The 19,785-nt window shown below is 43.2% G+C and overlaps 3 protein-coding genes across 4 annotated transcripts in view; 1 reads left to right on the forward strand and 2 right to left on the reverse strand.

Annotated features, from left to right (window-relative positions):
• Positions 1 to 10,079, forward strand: part of LOC143109632 (serine/threonine-protein phosphatase 4 regulatory subunit 4-like) — a 24,687-nt gene extending 14,608 nt beyond the window's left edge. The window contains exons 11-22 of the mRNA XM_076272406.1: positions 660 to 842; positions 1,100 to 1,205; positions 1,312 to 1,459; positions 2,322 to 2,466; positions 3,032 to 3,070; positions 3,186 to 3,257; positions 4,628 to 4,691; positions 5,382 to 5,462; positions 5,683 to 5,776; positions 6,321 to 6,382; positions 6,815 to 6,980; positions 9,964 to 10,079. Coding sequence (XP_076128521.1) covers positions 660 to 842; positions 1,100 to 1,205; positions 1,312 to 1,459; positions 2,322 to 2,466; positions 3,032 to 3,070; positions 3,186 to 3,257; positions 4,628 to 4,691; positions 5,382 to 5,462; positions 5,683 to 5,776; positions 6,321 to 6,382; positions 6,815 to 6,980; positions 9,964 to 10,009 — 1,206 coding nt within the window. The 3' untranslated portion in view covers positions 10,010 to 10,079. The remainder of the gene's footprint in view (positions 1 to 659; positions 843 to 1,099; positions 1,206 to 1,311; positions 1,460 to 2,321; positions 2,467 to 3,031; positions 3,071 to 3,185; positions 3,258 to 4,627; positions 4,692 to 5,381; positions 5,463 to 5,682; positions 5,777 to 6,320; positions 6,383 to 6,814; positions 6,981 to 9,963) is intronic.
• A 768-nt stretch (positions 10,080 to 10,847) lies between these two features.
• serpina10a (serpin peptidase inhibitor, clade A (alpha-1 antiproteinase, antitrypsin), member 10a) lies at positions 10,848 to 15,633 on the reverse strand. Of its 2 annotated transcripts, none has more exons than XM_076272670.1 (5): positions 15,512 to 15,633; positions 13,427 to 14,066; positions 12,471 to 12,744; positions 12,161 to 12,308; positions 10,848 to 11,436 (listed from the first exon to the last, which is right to left on the reverse strand). In XM_076272670.1, exons 2-5 carry the CDS (start codon positions 14,022 to 14,024, stop codon positions 11,254 to 11,256), a joined length of 1,203 nt encoding a protein of 400 aa, XP_076128785.1. In that variant the 5' UTR covers positions 14,025 to 14,066; positions 15,512 to 15,633; the 3' UTR covers positions 10,848 to 11,253. The 2 variants fall into 2 exon arrangements, with proteins under 2 accessions (XP_076128785.1, XP_076128786.1); XM_076272671.1 differs by having other exon boundaries at positions 13,427 to 14,063; positions 15,512 to 15,632.
• A 2,081-nt stretch (positions 15,634 to 17,714) lies between these two features.
• Positions 17,715 to 19,748, reverse strand: prph2lb (peripherin 2-like b). Its single transcript, XM_076272710.1, has 3 exons — positions 19,171 to 19,748; positions 18,344 to 18,590; positions 17,715 to 17,975 (listed from the first exon to the last, which is right to left on the reverse strand). The coding sequence occupies exons 1-3, from the start codon at positions 19,746 to 19,748 to the stop codon at positions 17,715 to 17,717; spliced, it is 1,086 nt and encodes a 361-aa protein (XP_076128825.1).
• Positions 19,749 to 19,785: the final 37 nt, after the last annotated feature.

Here is a 19,785-nt window from a genome sequence, read left to right on the forward strand (position 1 = left end):
GAAACAGAGAAGGAAGTGGCTTTTACGTGGGATCTTTCGCCCTCTGCTGGCAAGGAACATGTATTACCACATCATCTGGTTGTGGGTCTTGTTCCTTCTCTCATTTTCTCTCCTATACTCTTGTTAACTCGGTTTATCCTCGGTTCTAGTGGTGAAGTGACTCAGTGTTTGTGCTAGACTGTCTCTGTCTGATTTGACAGAAATACTCCCAGGCAGACATGAGGGGATGCCAAAAGAGCCAGATGATTACTAGCACTTAGCAGCGTCTCTGTTCTCTCGCTCCTCTGTTCCTCTGTCTCTCTTTATGCCAATTTCATCATGTCTCCTGCTCTCATGTCTCTCACCTTCTCTCTTTCCTCCCAGTGCATCTCTCCTCCTCCACTCTCTCTTTTGCTCTGTCTCTTTCATTTTCCCTCCTGCCACTCTCTCCTCCTTTGATCTTCATTTTCTGCCTTCTCTCCCCCCCCCCTCTCTCTCTTCATCTCTTACTCTCTCTTATCTTCCTCTTCTCTTTCCTCATCTTACCTTCCCTCCCCACTTCCATCCACCATCTCCTCTCTCTCACTCTTTCACTCTCTCTTCTCTTCCCTCTCTCCATCCCTTTTCTCTCCCTTTCCCTCCTTCACCTGGTGTCATCTGTCATGTCTCTGCTCTCTTAGCTGGTGAGCGTGCCTGACCTGGTGCCGGCGCTGGTGGCGGCGGAGCAGAAGGCCGCGTCCTCCCTGCGGTGGCGCGTCCACGAGAGGCTACTGCACTGCTACGCCTGCCTGCCCCGCGTCGTCCCCGCTGACCAGATCTACTTCCGCTTCCTGCAGAGAATGTTTAGCATCATCACCACCAACGTGAGACAGACATTAATAAGATGCGCACACACACACACACACACACACACACACACACACACAAACACAAAAACACACACACACACACACACACACACACACACACACACACACAAACGGCATACATGTTGATTGACTTCAAACTGTCATGCATAATATAAGCAGTTATATACAACCCTTCCCACATATGGATAGACTACTTGTTTGAGACACATTAACACATTATTACTTGACTATGAGTTGTATTGTATGTCTAGAATGTTCTGCCGGTCCAGAGAGAGGCTGCAAGGACACTGTGTGTGTTTCTTCGCTATAATCGCAAGCAGGAGCAACGGCAAGAGATCCTAACCAAGATCATGCAGGGTACTTTTGAAAGTTTAAGCACTTTTGATGTAACCCCTTAAGCACACACTTTTAAATACTGGTGCATTATTATTTTATGGTCACATGACTCTTCTTTATTCTCTAGAACTTGGTCAGGGTAGAAGCTACTGGAACCGGCTCCGGTATCTTGACCTGTGTGAGATCACTATGGAACTCTTTTCAAAGTCCTACTTCTGCAAGCACTTCCTGATCCAGGCCCTAGAGCTGGTCAGCGACCCTGTGGCCAACGTCAGGTGGGAAAGAGCAAATTTCAACTCCCTGTTGGGGGAAAAAAGCACCTTTTGTGCAGTAATAGCACTAGAGATGCCCATCTCTATAAAAATATGAATCTCTAGCACTGTGGGCCAGATGTACTAACGCTTTTGCACCCACTTCAGGCGTATTTGTTTCGCAACGTGCGTGTAAAATCATTGCGAGGTATGTACAAACAGGCCGCAATGATGTAAAAGCACAAACTGCCTGTCGCGGGAGTTGAAAGTGGCAGATTGCGTTTGTCATGTCATGCATATGCATTCATGGGAGGATCCAGGGAAAAGTGGGAGTTTAGCATAAAGAGATGGGAGGGGAAGCGTAAAGAGTGCCTAATTATGTATTCCGCGGTATGTATAAAGACTGCTCCTGAAAGCGCACGTCTATTCTTTTTTTTTAAGTATATTTTTGGGGCTTTTTATGCCTTTAATCAGATAGGATAGTGGAGATTGACAGGAAGTGAGTGGGAGAGAGAGACGGGGTGGGATCCGGAAAGGACCACGGGGCGGGAATCAAACCCCGGTCGCCGGCGTACGGTGCAGGTGCCCCAGCCAGTCGCGCCACTGCTGGGCCCGCGCACGTCTATTCTGCGCCGAAATACTTCCGCCTTGTAAAAGCAGGTGTTAATCCAAATTGCAGTTCAATGCGTCAATAAGACAACTTTTCATAGACAACAGAATCGCTATTTAGAGCACCAGTTTTGTAAAAATGTGTACTATCAAAATCAACCTTAACTTTCGTTGGCCTTTCGAATGTCTTACTTTCACTTTCACGTCATTCACTTTCCTACTTGCTAGATTTGACCAATTTTCCTGTAGCTGAGTGTGGCTCTGCTCTGCCCTGCAGGTATAAGCTGTGCCACATGCTGCCCAGGCTGCGCTCCACCATCCGGCTGCCCGCAGACAAGCACCTGCTCCAGCAGCTGGAGTTCTGCGTGCGGAAACTGCTGTGCCGCGAGAAGGACAAGGACGTGGTGGCCACCATACGCAAGGTACGCCACAGCGTGCGTGACAACACAGTCAGCGCTTATTTGTCTAACATGGCGCAAAACTGTGGAAAGTTAGACAGAGTACTACGCACTGCTAGAATGTAGTGTTTAATGTGGGAGGCTAATTTAGTAACATACCGGGAGTTACTCCTCTGCAACCTCCACTGGAAAAACCTCACGCATGCACATTCCTCAATGATCGAGTGCACTGTGTGTACAGGACCTGTATCCTAAGGTCTGAGGCACTGTACCTTGGTATACTAAACCCTAATTTATTATAGGGTATTTTGGTGTACTAAACACACTAAGAACATTATTGCCGTAAAAGTAATGAGTCTGGCCTGTACTTTAAAACTTAAGTGAGGTATGGAGTTATTCAGTACAAAGATTATAAGGCGATGAGGTTATGATATGAAAGATGTGGATGGTTTAAGGTTTAATAGGCATTCAGACACCACCCAGGACAGAATTACTTATTTATTGGTGTAAAACATGGCACGGTGTCTTTGTGGTTCATGATGGAGAGACCCTATCTACTCAGAATAAAAAGCTTTTTTCTTGCTTTCAGATAGTGCTAGAGTTGGACAAGATGGAAATCACTGAACCGGTTAGTATTCTGTATTACATGTGTTTGAGATCCACATGTTGTCTGCGCCCTCCAGCCTTTACACATCTGTAAAGGGATATTATTTATTTAAAAAGCCCACCATATTCTTTTCTAGTACCACAAACGGCACGAAAGAGATCTGCTGGACCAGAAGAAAGAGAAGGAGGAGGCGCTGCTGCTGGAGATGGTATGACAGGCACTTTTTGGATGTTGTCAACAGCAACTGGAGAACTGTGGTATAAAGAATAGCATTTTACAATGGGAACATCATGGGGGAGGCTGTGGCGCAAGTGGATTTGGATTCATGAGCTCACGAGGACCCGGGCTCAATTACGATTCACAGTAATTTCCTGATCCCAATCCGGTTGTTGTCGTGATGCAGTAATGTGCCGATAATTGTTTTTCTGAGTCTAACTGGTCCCAGAGACGCTTGTTATATTCCATAGCCAGTAGAAGTAACAGGTTTTTTTTTTTTTTCGCTATTCAGAGTAGCCTTTAAGAAAAAACTCCTGAAGACCGAGCTCTTCAGAGAACATCTCTTGTAGCACTACTTACATCTAGTCGTGCAGATCCTACCACTTACAACCTGACTAAAACTCTTTAAAAACAGCACTCACTGATGCACTTATTGTTATTGTACTCTACCTTTTTTAAATTGTACTAAAATTGTTGAGAGAATTGCTTTAAAAAGCTTAAACTGTTTACCATGTTGTTAGTCGCTTTGGCTAAAAATGCGTCAGCCAAATGTAATGTAATGCCATGTAATGCCATGTAATGTAAGAAAATTGTCATTCTACTACTCAGTAGTTGCCTTAACCTAATCAAATCCCATTTTTTGTGGAAACCATGACGTCACCCTTGATTATATCATCTGGCTGCACAGCTACACTAATTACTCTGTTAGAGTTTTTTCAGGTTTTTTTTAAGATGGAGGTGACGGTGATGGTGAAGGTTTACAGGTTGTGAAAACCGGCTGGCTGCGCTAGTAAATGTTTTTGGACAAAAGAGCTGTTGGGCCTGTGACGTCGGAATTAACAATCAAATCACTTCCTGCCACTCTTTGCTGGGATAATATAGTGGAGTTCTGGCAGCATATTATCAGGCTGAGAGCAGATGCAGGCTAAATAAATTAGTTTGGAACATTGAGAGGCAGTGTGTCTATTCAAATATGCGTGTGCTTTATGCTTTGCCATATTTGACAAATATTTCATATATTTCCAATTTGCAACATACATCTTGCATGTCTGTGTCACCTCTACACAAACAACTCAAAAAGAAAATATAATGACTTGATGCAAGTTGACCTATTATGTTGAGAACACTATGCCTGTATTCAGTGTGTTACGCAACATCTGCTGTGATGAACTATTCAGAAAAGCTCCTTTTTAAGCACATCTTTCCACAGACCACACACACACACACATACACACACACACACATACACACACACGGTCGCTGCCGAAGAAACAGATGGTGTGTCTTGTGCAACCTCTTTGGTCTGCTCACATTTCTCAAGTGTTATTTTTGGAACGGATCCTCTTTTTTCCCTCCTCACAGGAAATGCTGGAGCGACAGCAGAGCGAAGCCAAGCTGGTGGGCGAGAAGCACATCGAAAAGAAACGTGAGTCCCACCACCACCACCACCACCTCAGAGCAGAGACAAGAGGAGAAGTACTGTAGCTCTCATCTGGCTACTGCATGAAAATGAAATGTCTATTTAACTGTGTTTGACATCATGTCAAGTCCCATTATGTGAGTTGAGCAAGAGTCGTCCCTTTATAACCCAGCCTGTTACTGGATTAAATTGATATGTCCCTTTCGATTCTGCACAACACCATTTCATGTCTTTTAGAGTCCAGTGTAACCAGGTCCAATGTCCAGTTAGTCCAGTGTAACCAGATTCTGTATTTTACTATACGCCTTGAGGGCAACTGTGAGGATTCGGTCTAAATCGGTGTGGAAGGAGTTTGCATGCGTAGTGCCTCAACCTCAACCAATCCAGTGCCTAACCAAGGCGAAGCTTTAACGAGCAGCTCTGGATCAAACTTAAATGGACAGAAGTGAGTGGTGCTTTTGTGAAATAGTGGTGTGGTGTGCGTGAAGAGCTCTAGCTCTGTTGCCGTCGACTGTGGCCACTCACAATACAACATCTTCAATGACTCATCTTCAAACATACAGCGTACTCTCTTCACAAACTCACACCTGCTCTCCTGAGGCTAGTGGTATGGTAGTTTACAGGTGAGCTGTCGGAGTTGTATATTTATTTGGAGTGCTCTGTTGTTCTGAACCATGTGCCTGATGCCATCTGCAGGAAGAGACAGTAAGACAGGGCTGTCGGGGAGTAAAGGAATGTCAGGGTCCACGTCAGGAGCAACGCTATCCACGTCAGCCGGTGAGGAGTGCTTTCCCATCCCATATTCTTAAACGAATCCTATAGTATTTGAAGCCAAAATCCTGAATATTTATGGGAAACATACTTGCTGTTCCAATACAGACTAGCTTGAGGGTATGACGAGGAAGATTGCAATGATGATGGTGTCTATGGGGTTGAATGATTGTGTTCATGATGAAGATGCACAATGTTGTTGGTACTGATGGTTGTATGTTTCAAGGTAAAGAGATGAGGAAGGCCAAACTAGCCCGGAGTCGTTCCCTCAGTAGTCATCCCACCACCCCCAAGATGTCCAACTCTTCAGACAAAACTCTGTAAGCAATGTGTACTGTAGCCTCTCCATGCATACAGTATGTAGTACATCTTAAGAGCATCCTGCCAAGTTAAATGTGTTTTTTTCAACTGTATGAGTCACATAGTGCACTCTAAGGATAATTATTCAGCAATAATTCATGACACACTAAATTGATATAGGCATATATTTAACTAAAGAATTCTTACCAAATCAGCTGAATATTAATTAATGCTGGGTAATGATGGATATATTGTGCACTCAAATAGCTATTTTTTTGTAATGTACACTGCTGCAATGTGAAATAGCCACATAAAATGTCATCTAGCTCAGTTTATGAGCTCGCTGTGTGTTTTGCATGCCAATGTGTTTTTTTTTTCTCTCAAGCAAAAGCTTTTGGAACCCATGAGAGGGCTCTGATGTGAAGCGCCAATACACTGAGCCTCCAGAACAGAGATGCATTCAGCTGCTGTTTCACATGCATAACAGGAAAGCAAAGGCTTTCCCATTAGTTAGTTAGTTGGTGAGAGAGAGAGAGAGCTCATTGTTGTCCTATTTCTCTTCAGAAAAGTGAAAGAGTCTGGAAGTTGTCCTGGCTCTGGGAAGAGCTCCATGCTAGCAGTGAATGGTAAATGTTTTTTTTTTTTCTTTTAATGAAATATCTGGTGAGCTCTGTGCAATGTATGAAATTAAGAATAGATGACTGTCACCCCAGGCAGGATTAGACTTGTTTAGAATATCACTCCTCTTGCAATTGCAAAACCCAATTTCATACAGTTTTCAGGTTAGATTAGTCCTGCTTCTGCAAAAAACATTCCTTTCCTGGCGTGATTTCGGAGTGCACATCTTCAGATGTTAGACTAGATGTCTGAACTAAGCAAATGAAGACCAACGTGATTACTGTAATGATTAGGCTGCCAGGTAAATGACAGAGCAAGCCTGCATAGAGGCCTCCGCTGGTCACTCCACCCCATCTCTCTCTCTCTCTCTCTCTCTCTCTCTCTCTCTCTCTTTCTCTCTCTCTCTCTCTCTCTCTCTCTCTCTCTCTCATTGCCCACAGATGACACGATGCGGCCTCACCACTACAGTGTGGCGTCCTCGTCGTCCTCACTGTCCCCGACCCCATCCACCTCCTCCATGCCCGTCCTCATCCGCAGCAACACGTCCAGCTCCGTGGATCACCGTGGAAACGGGGGCAAGGACACGCAGTCCAGGAAGCTCTCAATGTGCGTAATGTATAGCAGGTTTGATAAGGTTCATATGGAGATCTGCATTTCTTAAAGGTGTCCTGCCACACAAAACCGGTTTTACTTGTATTTTTTGAAATATGTTAGGTCCATATGTGTCTGTACTATGTTGTGAATGTGAAAATGAACTGCTACCTCCTCTGTCAACTCTAGCCACTGAAAAGAAATAAGCGGAGAAATCAGGCCAATTGCAAAAGCAAAAGTTTGACGTGGAATTGATTGAGCTCTTTACTATTCATGAGTTCGCCCAGTTGAGACCGTGCCCACAGAATTCGTCTAGCTCAGTGACAGTTTTCGTATGCAAGGATGGCTGAATAACGGGCTTGTGCGCTATGCACGAATAGAACTTCAACAATGCATTTTGCCCAAGAACCCAGAGTTGAGGATCAAATGGCTTCAGTTTATTTTTTGGAACAATGCCACAGGCTTTGCAAAAAGGTTGCTGTTGAAGCCTGGAGCAGTAGGCTACCATCGCAGCAGTCTACGACCAGTGCCCAATCCGTAAGTAAAATGTTATGGTCAACTCAAGGAAGTGTTATACAGGTTTAATGCACTCGCTAGCCTAGCAGGTTTTATGACCATTTGGACAATGCTAGAACTCACTAGCCAAGCTAAGTTCATGCCATGAAGCTAAAATTAGTTGATAACAGCTGTCATGTTATGGACAAAACCGACTAGCTGTTAGCCAATCAGAGACAAGCAGCTTAGCTCATTGAATATTAATGAGAACTGGAGCAAATCGAGCTTAGTCTTCCTGCAGGCTTTCTATACCACGCTAGAATGGCTTGAAACAAGGTAACCAAGGCATTTTTTCCACAGTAAAATGTCCATGGTACAGTAGAACTTCAGACATTACCAAAGATAATTAATGCGTAGCAAGATGGGTCGTCCTAGTTCATGTCTATGAGGTCAAAGTGGAGTTCAGTCAGAGACGGGCTCTGGTTCAGTCCCCGCCTGCACAGGGGCGTGTCACTGACGTATGACAGACGTTTGAACGCCTTGGTTCCAAGCCAGACAGAAGCCGGAGTACAAAACAAACTTGGTGTACACCTTCATTAATGTGATTTTCTCCCGACTGGAGTGTCATACTGTCACAACATTCTCCTGAAATGGGGAGGAGGGTTTGGAGATCATGATACCGTGTCCGAAATCTATTGTTCAGAAAAATAAGGCTTTGACAAATTCTGGTAAATTCAGCCATAGACCTCAATGTTAAAAAGGGAGCCCAATCACTGCATAAATGGGGGATAGTGGCCCCCCCTCGTGCGGGGCGTGTACTACTGCTACCCTATTTGCATACATTGCCGGGGACAGGAAATGGCCTCTTAGGAAGTATCTTTGTAATCAACCATCTTTGACATTACCACAAAGTAATGAAATACGTGTGGCAGGGCACCTTTAAACTAGCCTGATGAGCCAGACCCACATTAAAATGTAGGGTCTGGGCACTCACCGTTCGCAGTGCTCAGTCCGAGGGACGGGATAATCGGTTGTCTTTCAAATTCCCTCTGCACGCAATAGGACAGCGCTGAGTCCCATGCGTTTTCCTACCAACGGAGCTAGTTGGCTAGTTCAAACTTTTGCCATCTTAAAACAAGCTTAACTCGTGTCACACTGTTGGCCAACAGCAACATCTTCTTTGTTTTCAATTCAAGGCAACCCGTTGCAACTCTGCCATCAATCATTATGTTAAGCCCGCCTAACGACTCTATACACGATTTGATTGGCCTGATAGAAGTTTAATTTTTCGAGCTCACAAGCCAATGGAGAATTGCTAGACTAGCCCTGGAAGCAAATGTAATTTGCTGCCGCTAGGGTGCGTCTAGATTTCTAGGCTACCTTTAAACAACTTAACACTTTGAATGCCACGCTGTTTTTTGGAAGCTTTGGCCCAAAGTGGCAACAATCTAAATCATTGTTGACAATTTTTGTAGAGCCACAGCGTATTCTATGTTATAGCTATGGACACATACTATGGCTCGTTTGAAAGGTGAGAAGCTCACAGTGGGTACAAACCATTTATTTCTACATGCCTCTGTTCCTGAGAAATCCCAAGCTGAACAGTGGCTAGTTTTCAGGCTATTTTTTTTTTTTCTAGAAATTGAGATATAGCGTATTTTATGAAATATGAAGTGTTGCCAGTAAAGTTTCCGGGAAGTGACCTAGCGAGACCTGGCGAGACTGCCACCTAGTGATAAACCCACGAAAATAAATGGCCTGGATTTGACCTGACATGCATGCGTCACTAATTCGACCCAAAGCGGCAACCATCAAAAGCAGAGTTATGATAAAATGTCCAGATAAAATGTCCAGGTTGTGCGTTTTCATGAGTTTTCGATCGTCCTCTATTTCAGTTCTATTCATCATAGAGTTCCCAAAATCGCACATAAGGTGTGTTAGAGTATCTATTTTCGTAATTAAAAAGCTAAACACGCAATATTGCGTTTTTGGCACTCCACGCATGGGAACAAAAACACAATGGCACTCAAAGTGTTAAGTAAAATTACTCAAAAATTATCCAAAAATTAAAAATTATCCAAAAAGCGTCTGCTAGAGTCTGCTATCTTTTGTCAATTATATTACAAGGGCCATTGTCCCCGGAGAAAGTCGCAGCCCTGCTCAAGGGCACAACAGTGGAACCTGGGAATTGAACCCACAACTTTTCAGGCTACTACATGCTAGCCCAGCTCCTTAGCCAGTACACTACCACCAATAACTTCCTTCAGCTTTACCCACCACAGGGGTAATACAATGAAATTGCAGTGGCTTTTATGTCGTTATATTAGCCTGAGTATTGTTTATGAGGGGAGTGGAGAGTGGGTATAAAATGCAGCTATCCATTTTATACGATGTGAGATATTGGTGTAAACGGATGTCATTGAGCTACTTGGTAGAGCATTTAGAATGACTTTTGAATGAGAAAAAAGTAGTTACTAATACTTCCATCTCTGTTTTCTCACAGTCAAAGAAAGTCCAACTCGTTCGGAATGCAGTCCGGGAGGGAATGATCGGGACAGCCGCTGAAGGTGCTGGAAAGATTTCTGCCTCCCCCAACCGTCACGTCATGAGACGGGAACCTAGTGGCCAATATATCCCCTGGTTGGAGCTTCATGTCATCTTGCGTCACATCCATGCCCCCCCCCCCCCCACCCCCACCCTCCACTCTAAAGGGATGCTGGAGAAAATGGACTGAGGACACAGACCCAGCTGTGTTAAACAAAGAGAGAGTGAGAGTGAGAAAGAGAGTGTGAGGGGGACGGGGAATATCAGAGGTGTTTTAAAGTTTTATTTTTCAGCGCGCCAAACAAAACAGTTTGACATTGATCCATCTCTGCCTTACTCAACAAATATTTGTAACATTTGTTTGACAAGGAAATTGAAAAAAAGTGGAAAGAAATGTCACAAAGCGTCGTGTATGGAGGAGCAAATGGATGTATTTTATTTATTGGCTCATTTGATTTTTTTTTCTTGTATTATAGCATGCTTTGCAAAGTCTTTTTCTTCTTTGTTTTATATTTCCTAGTCGGGCAAGAAGAACAAAACAATAGAAAAAGAGAAAAAAACCCCAGCTCCATGTAATTTTTATGAGTCGTATCGCCTTGCTGACACCACAGCACTCTTATGAGCTCAAGAACTTTTCCCTTCTCGACCAATGAGATTGTGCCTGGTGTTCCACAGCATCAGAGTGATTCGTGCCCACACCACCCAATCAATAAACAGAAGACCCTCGCTGAGTACTGTATGTGTCACCTTCCTAATGAGCCGTCCTCACACTCACACAAACACTGGGAACACAGTTATCTTTAGAACGGTGAAGGTACCGAGAAGCATGACCTCACCATAATGTTCATTCCACTAAATCTTTTATTTTTTGTTCTGAATGTGGAAATTCCACACACATTTCACATCCACATTTAAATAGCACAACCGTCCTCAATATCCAATCTGTTTGTCCCAAAGCTTCACATGAACTGAGCAGGAGTTTGAATAGTGAACAATACAAAGCTATTAAAACATACATGATGTACAGTATGGGATATGCAGGAATAATAACACTACTATTTATAGTGTCCATTTTTGTTACATGTATATATCAATCAGCCTGCTAACACTGGAAGTAGACAAATGTCAATACTGAATATGCATACATCATGAAAGTTACTTAAGTAATATGATACAGCCCGGGTGTACAGTGTGTGCACCTGTTATCACTATAGTTTAACCGTGTGTAGTGAGCAGGCATCTCACGCATTCACTTCTTGGTGGGGTCGACCACTCTTCCTACAAGGAGCAGGTTCTTGGTGGGCTCGTGGTAGATGAGGAAAAGGAAAGGTCTGTTGATGGTGAGTCGCGGTGGCAAGCTGCCGGTGTCTGCAGGGGCAGAGTCTGGCTGTGACCCGGTCTCATCCACCTCAATGGCAGTCTTCTGCACAACCTAGGGGTGTTGAGGATGGTGGATGGTGGTCACGTCATTGCAGGATAACGACAGCATGACATCAGTCACTCACTTCTCAACTGGTTACTTTTCCCCCTACATTTTCTTTTCTGATAAACCTTTTCATACACTTTTAAGTCACTTTCCCCCCATTATGTGTTTCAAAACACACTAAAAATACAAATATAATATTTGATGCACATTTAATTCATATATGCTAGTATATATTTTTCTTCAATTTCTTTATGTAAATTTGTATTCTTTCTGCTTTATTCATAACCCATTTTATTGATAAATAAAATGATTTCTTTTTTATTATTCCTTCCACCTCTCTTTAGTTCCTCCTTTCAGCTGGCATGTGGCCAGGGCAGATATATCTTTAGGCAGGGATCACATTGACCAGCTGCAAGCGGCAGATGTCCTATTGTTTGCTATGGTTAGGCAGCGTAATAGTTCGAGCGGCAGCTTAGCGCTAGCGTGGAACAAGCTGAGCGTTGAACTTGGTTCAACTTTCAAAGGTGTAATGCGAGCGTATTCAATTGTCAGTTTAGGCAATAGAACGTAGACCGTTCTATAGAATTATGGTCTGAGCGTTGCGTTTACGCTTCCCGCTGGCACTTCATTACTTCTAGTGTGATCACCGCCTTAAACTCAAAGGTAGAGAAACACACCGTACGTTTACGTGACATTTTAAAACAATTATTGTGTAGTGTTACACTGGTACCTCATCCAGCTTCAGGCCCTGGCTCTTGCTGAGGGTGGACAGGTCAGCGTTGCCCTGGAACACATCTGGCATGCCCATGTTGGCCAGGCCCGCCTTCAGGGAGTAGGACTGCAGGAGAGAGAAGCGTGGCAGCTGGACCTCCAGTCTCCTGTGTGGGTAAATACACAGAGGCCTCTTTAGAATAAGCTAAAGTGGGCCAAATAAAGGCCTGTGGATAGACTCTGATGACTAAAGCCCACAATATTTATGTGAATAACCCCATAGGAACATCTACGCCACCAAATCGTACACAGACGCAAAATGCACTCACGTCCTCTTTAGCTTCTTCAACCAGTCCAGGTATGTTTTGGCATACAGTTCGTCATCGATGGAGGTGATGTCAACACCTTCATCAGGGTAAACGACAAGCATGGCTGCCCCTCCTGAGCTGGGCAGTTTAAGAATGCCCACTTTGAGCTCGGGGTCATACGCCAGGTGGTATTTATCGGAGCGGAACATCATGGGCACCTGGACGATGTGGTACTTGTCGACGTAGAAGCGCTCATCCTGCGTAAAGCTGGCATTGAAAGGGAGAACCCACTGGCCTACCATAAGCAAGAGATATTATGTTATTTGTCATAAAAAAACAAAAAAAACAAACATGTAACACTATGCTGAGAAATCCTTGACAGCCATACCAGAAAGCCTGGCTCTCTTGTGTAGAGTAACCTTTTAGATTTAGGATAAAGTTAGAGGGTGGATGTATTATCCTGCGCTGGCCTAGTATGTAACCAATTGCTACATACTGTATTGTGTGTGAGGTGGCATGGCTTTCCGTAAAGCCATCAAAGGCATGTGTATGAGGGATGAGATGTATGAAGGACAAGTATGAGGGAGGCCTGTGTGTGTGTGTGCGTGTGTTTGTGTGTGTGTGTCTGTGAGCACTCAACTCTGGTTGACTGCTCTTTGGCATTACAGTAGAGTACAGATTTTTTATATTTAGTTGATCCAGGGTATACAAATCTTCCCTCTCTTTGCTAAAAAGACTGTATCTAAAATTACCACAAGGTTTTTCAACTGTATTTAAGTGTAACTGTACACAAGCACACCATATTCTTTACATACATCTTACCAACATACTGTATTTTACTGAAATTCTGTATATCACTGAGGATAAGAAACCATACAAAGATACTTTACTCAAATCTAGTGTTAACAGTGACCGTATAAACAATCAAGACTGTCCATGCTCACCCATTATCAGTATATGACCTTTGACCCACTCACCTTTGAAGAAGGCAGCATTGACCAGCATCAGCTGTGTGTTGGCGTCCATGGTTGGAGACACCACCTCTCGGATCTTCTCCCCAGTCTTGGTGCGGAAGTAGTCATTTATCGTGGTCATGGCAGCCTCTGTTTTACTGAAGTCGACATTCTGCGTTTCTGTCTGGAAGAACTGCTTCACCCGATCTTTGAATGCCGTCTCCACTTGGCTCTGCTGCGCGGCAAACAGAGCGGAGCCCTGGTCGTATCTGATGGCGGCGTCCTTTTCCAAGTCCGCCTGGAGGGTCTGCAGGAGCTGGGGGAGACTGTCGGGAGCGTCGGCCTTCTGCAGTGGGCCCAGCTGCAGGGTGTTGATGAGCTGCTCGCGCGTCTGGGCCCCGGCGCCCTCGACCAAGGCGGCCAGACCCAGGGTCAGGCTCAAGGGCGACACCACCACATTCCCGTCGGTGGTGCCAGCAACTCTGCGGTACAGACTGGTACCAAATTCGGCATTCTTTAGGCTGAGCTGTTCGGCGTCATCTCCGGGGGTCTGGGCAACTGAGTCCACTGCCAGGAGTACAGTGCCCAGCAGCAAGTGGATGGCAGCCATATTAACCCACATCCGCTTGGCAATTAGGCTGATGGAGGTGGGAGAGAGAGACTTCTGGGAAACAGCAAAGAGAACATAAAGGCTAATGGAATAAAGCTGCCCCTGCTGTAAGAGGTAATGTTTCATTTATGAGAACATGAGCATCCACAATAGAGCATTCACTGTTTAAGTCCATTTTGTTGGCATGTGATAATGCCACAGAAAGTAATCATTGATTCAAACTGTCAAATAATGACAGATAATGTCAAATAATGCTTTCTTTAAAAGAAAATGTTTATATGATAGATATATGCTAGATATACTATTCAGTAAATTACAAATATATTCCTGACATTCACGATTCCACCCCTAGTCTTGCAATTTTGAGCCCAGACTCTTAAGTTATATCAGCTGGACTGAATGGTATGGACTGAACACTTAGGGCCTACATGTAAGTGTCCAGAAGGAGAATAGCTCAAAGTTACAGGCCCTGTTCTGGACCCTGTTCTGTCTGTGGGAGGGCTTTTACACAAATGTAGGCCCACCTCAATTCAGGGGCTAGAGTCAACCCCTCTGCTCCAAAGCCAGCTGTAGTGTTCAGAAGAAGGACTTTGCTCACTCCGAGTTGTTTAATGAACCAAAGTGCAAGTGTATTTGTGTTGGTTACCAACGCTGAGGCAGTTTTGTCGGTTAACACTCAGACTGAAGATTGATTATCTTTAGGGTCCCTGGGATTCATGTAATCAACTGCAGACTTAATGGACTAGAGACATAAGAATATGGTAACATTGTGAAAAGAAAAACAGAAATAATGTCAATATTAAAGAAAGTGGGGTGTGGAAGGCAAAGACTAATTTGCAAAAAGAGAGAAAAAAATATTTAGTGTCAGTGATCGTAGGCATATTCTTAATAATAATATTTTACATTTTTACACATTGTAGTCATGATACCCAAAACAGTAAAATGTCAACACCCTAGTCTAATAAACTCGCTGTCAAATGGAGAATGGATGCCAAATAATGACTTGCTACTTTCACAGTAACTCCATCACAACTACAGCCTACCCTTTGAGCTGATCACGGATCAGTGAGCCAAATAAAGGCCTATAGGCTATAGTAGGCCTATGTGGATAGACTCTGATGACCAAAAGCCCGGTACGCGACCAATCCAACACTGCAAAGATCTAATGTCATCGCACTTGATAGAAACGACTTGAAGATACCGTTATGTAATAAGCGGCGACAGCCTTTGAATGTCATTTTTTCACCAACCTAATGACAATTCGGCGAAGAGAGGATATGACATTAGGCTATGATGATAGCTTACATCTTGAAACAATATTTTTAACCGTCGACTTAGGCCTATCTAGATATGAAAGACGCAATTTCATCTGAGGTTCAATAATACGGTTTCACAACCGCACCGCACCGCACCTAGTGGCTAATGAATCGTTATCAGTACTTCTGAAAAACACAACACATAGGGTAGCCTAGTCTTAATAATATTAAGAAAATGCCTACCTTGATCAAGTTAATAGGTTCCAGGCGCGGTCCGCTCCCATGTAAAACTGTGGTCTACTACAATATACGCAGCAACATCCTTTGCATCTCGCGCATCTGACCATTGATGAGCGAGAGTCTAAACAACCTACGCAAACACCGTTAGGTACGTGCAGTTCGTGATGTATCCGTATTCGCGAAGGTTCCATACGTCATATCACGCATGGGCTATAAGGGGTAATATACTGATCATATTTTGTCTGCAAGGGATTTCTATTTTATTTTCTGAACCTAAACAAACTACAGCCTACAGTCTAGCCTACATTATAGGCTAATAAATACCAGCTTATCAAATGTGCAAAGAATCTAGCCATATGAAAAGGCTTTACCTGGAAAACTACATTAAATAGCTGCATGCATGCCTAGGTCCCTATCTAATAGCTTGCATATGATGTGACAATGGCAAAATAATACTTTCATTAACTCATAACTCCATATGATGGAAAACTAGTGTGGGTGGAATATAGCAGCCACTAGGTGGCAATAAATGCTAGTCCTACAAAAATAGGCCTATTAAACACGATGAATATGGTCAGTACTTGTAGAGTTAGCTTAAGTGTGTTCAGCGATTCAACGGGCCTACAATTTAAGATGGGATCCCAAAACCTATGCTGTTTTATGCTTTAAAAACGAGGTCAACCACATTGTTATCTCACATCTCACAATGTTATCTCTGGTCTCAGGATGTGTAATTGGATGTATGGCTCTTGGATGGATTGAGACCTAAGTGCAGGGAATCTCCTTAACCCAAGGATTACGCTGTTGATGTAGGAGACTATGTGGACATGGTAACCTTTTCAATCAATCAAGACAAGAAAAAGCAAGTACACCTAACTGAGACAAATGTATTTTACAAAAGGGAGGGTTGTATTTCTAGTATGACACTTATGGTTTAGTTGGAGTTATGCCATATATAGATTAAATGAAAAGAAACCATACTCATCACTCATCATAAATCTACTACAATGTGAATATTATTGAATATATTTATGTCTTGATGTTACGATTTCAGTTCTTTATTTATGCATATCTAGTATAGTTCTTTGAGGGATCTCATAAAAAAGAATGTACAAGACAATCATGTTTTTGATACAGATAATACAAAAGAAGCATATAAGATATCAGTTTCAGTTCTGTAGTATGTTTGAATTAAGACTTTTCTTGACCCAGGGAACATACAGTACAATGTTTGGTATAATCTACACCAATAACTTAGGTAAACACAGTCCAAGTCATTGTGACTTTATTAATGCTGATGTGATGTTCAATTGTAATAACACTAAGTTGCACCTCTTGGTGAACCGTAGCTAGGGTAAGTTTAATTATGTTGAATACTTAATTAAACTTACCCTAGCCTTCATAGTCGTGATTTCACAAAAAGATAGCATAAAATTATCTTCTTACTTTCTTTCCAAGTAGGCTACCCTTGATAATAAGCGGCAAAGTTAAAACATAACAGAAGCAAGGCTTTAAAATGTCCAAATTTAAAAACAACTCAGTATTTTGTGTATTTGATGATCTTTTATTCAGAAAAAAATATAACCTGTTGTACTTTATAATTACAGAGCAAATCTGTATAAATGGTTAATACAGTAAAAGATGAATTGTGTTGATAGTGAACAATATATTCTATTATATAATATTATGGTAGTATCTCTTTGTACTCAAAGGCACAGAGAAAGAAAGCCGATTTTTAAGAAAAGTTACATTGAGTATGTTCTGAGGAAGAGTAATCTCTTATGATTGTCTTTAAGGATGCCCTGTGAATCTTTCAGGAGCGGAGGCACGAGTGAAAGTAACGTGACTTACTTCTACAGTACCTTGCCAAGTGTTCCTTTTAGACGCACTTGTTTGTGATCAATTCAATTACAGGCAAAACGATAAAGTTCAGGCAAGTGATTGAGTCGAATGTACAGAATATGAAATGCTTTCACTTCTAACAGACCATACAACTCTTTCTCTCTCCCTTGTCAAGATAAAGTAGACACCAATGTAATGTAATATAAAAGGCAGCTGCAATTCTTCAATGCTGTGACTCCTCCCTGCGTTAGCTGCAGAAATGAAAAGGAAATGTTCATGATGGTTGCAGTGACGACTCCATTTTTTTCCATGGTCTTACTGCCAAATGACAGGTCCACATACTTTAATCTTTTACCCAAATGGCTCATTTTGGGAGGGGTATCTGCCTTGAGGGCCCTGTCTCCTGAATATTCTGTCCAGGGTCAGTGCTGGGCACGTCAATATTTGGGTCGTCCCCAACATGGCAGCATTTGCCTAGATTCTTGATTATGTTGAAGTTATAGCGAGCTGTTTCTGACAGACTGTTTTCCAGGATCCAACCGTCAGATTCAGAGTCGGGGTCCCCAAGCTGCACAACGTTCTCCATTGCCGTCTGGAGGTAGCGGACCCCCGTGAGAACAAAAAGCTGGGAGGTATGAAGAACACACAGGTGACTTGGTTAAGACCCAAGAAACATTCACTTCCCAGTATTAGTTTCAAAACAGAACATGCAAGTGTTTATTGCGTTCACTTTGACAGTTTATAATGCCATAAGAGATTATAAGGCCATCTTAAATTATTATGTAGGATTTTTATATGTAAAATACAAACCATATAGGCTATAATAATGGGTAACTTTAAACACAGTATTCAGTAATCTACAATAATGATCTAAAACATAAACTACAGACACCATTACACTATTTACTCATTCAGTTTTCAATAAAACCCTAGAAGTTAAATGAATTAAGACATCTATCTTCAGTAACTTCCTACAGGAGAGTTGACAAGCACCTCGAAGAGCCAGATGGTGATGACGATGATGGCGATGGACTGCATAATGTTGGTGTAGTACTCCAGCAGGGCCTGGCGGCAGCCCCTCTGCCACAGGTTGAGTTCCTCCGTCTGGTAGTCGTAGTTGTGGTGGGCCGAGTTGTTGGTGACGTGGTGTTGGATGCAGGGCCGCGGCGAGAACGTGTTACAGCAGCTGAAGGGGACGCTGTCCATCAGGTACTTCCCCTGGATGTTGTTCCTCAGGCGGCTAGAGGATGGAGGGGCAACAGTGCACAGTGTGCATGGCACAGGTAAGGAGAAAGAGAGACAGAGAGAGGAGACTGAATGAAAAGGAGAATAAAAAGAGCTTCAAAGGTGAATTGCTAAAAGGCCAGGCCGTCGGTTTTGTTTCAGGCAGTCAGTCATTTTTAAAACTAGAGCATGATTTAATTATAAATAACACTCAATGAATAACAAATTTAGGTGAAATAACTGATTTGCTCATTCTCCACGAAGAACCTTTTGTATCGTGTATATGTTTTTCATATTCTATCAAATATCTTCATGCAATCCACTAAGTTACATAACAAAGCTTGAGACCAATTTAAAATGTTTCTGCTTGAATTTATGGTAAATGGAACAGACACTGTAGGTCTAAATATTTCCCTTATACAAGGACTGTCATAATTCATAAGATTGTTATCACAGGTACCAACAAATATGATTGTAGATTATGAAGTAGTCCTTCAGTAACTGTTTTCAGACACCCAGCCAAAATAGCCATCTGTCCTCATGACCTAAGACTTTTGCCCAAAGGATTACGGGTGTTGTTGTTTTCGTCAACTTACTCAACCACCTCACTCTTGCTCATGTCCAGGTAGCGGTTGCTGATCCACTGTACATTGAACCAGTCACGGTAGCCCCCATTTCCGCAGCACTGAAACTGGAGCTGCAGCATGTCAACGGTGCGCTTCAGGTAGCACCTCCCGGGTATGTCCGTGTCCTTGTAGTAGCGCATAGCGTTATGCAACCCCAGGTAGAGGGATCTCTCCAACTCATAATGCATGAAGCAACACATGAGCGCCCCTACCAGGATGCAGAACGTGAAGAAGAACGTGCAAATGATGTAGGGGAGCATGATGAGCTTCCAGCGCAGGAACTTGGTCGTGTCCACGCAGTCGTAGCAGATTTTGCCGCCCAGGAAGTTGATGCCGCACGCGGCCAGGCCCACGCCTATCAGCATGTTGGGGACGGGGTGGATGTCGTCGGACATCACCTCCTGCCGTTTGAGGATCTCCACCTTCAGGAAGAGTCCCAGGCTGAACAGGGTGACACCTGTGATCACCGACACCCAGTTCAGCACCCAGAGTACCTGGGCCAGCTTGTCACGCTTGGTCTTGGTGAATGTGACCTTGAGGACAGCCATCTTGTTTAGGAAGGAGAGGGGGGGAAAGATCACAAAA

This window comes from Alosa pseudoharengus, unplaced genomic scaffold, assembly GCF_046254945.1.
Source record: "Alosa pseudoharengus isolate Yale_2024_CS ecotype anadromous, Long Island Sound unplaced genomic scaffold, YU_APseudo_1.1 YU_APseudo_1.1_scf_7, whole genome shotgun sequence".
Lineage (NCBI taxonomy): Eukaryota > Metazoa > Chordata > Actinopteri > Clupeiformes > Clupeidae > Alosa > Alosa pseudoharengus.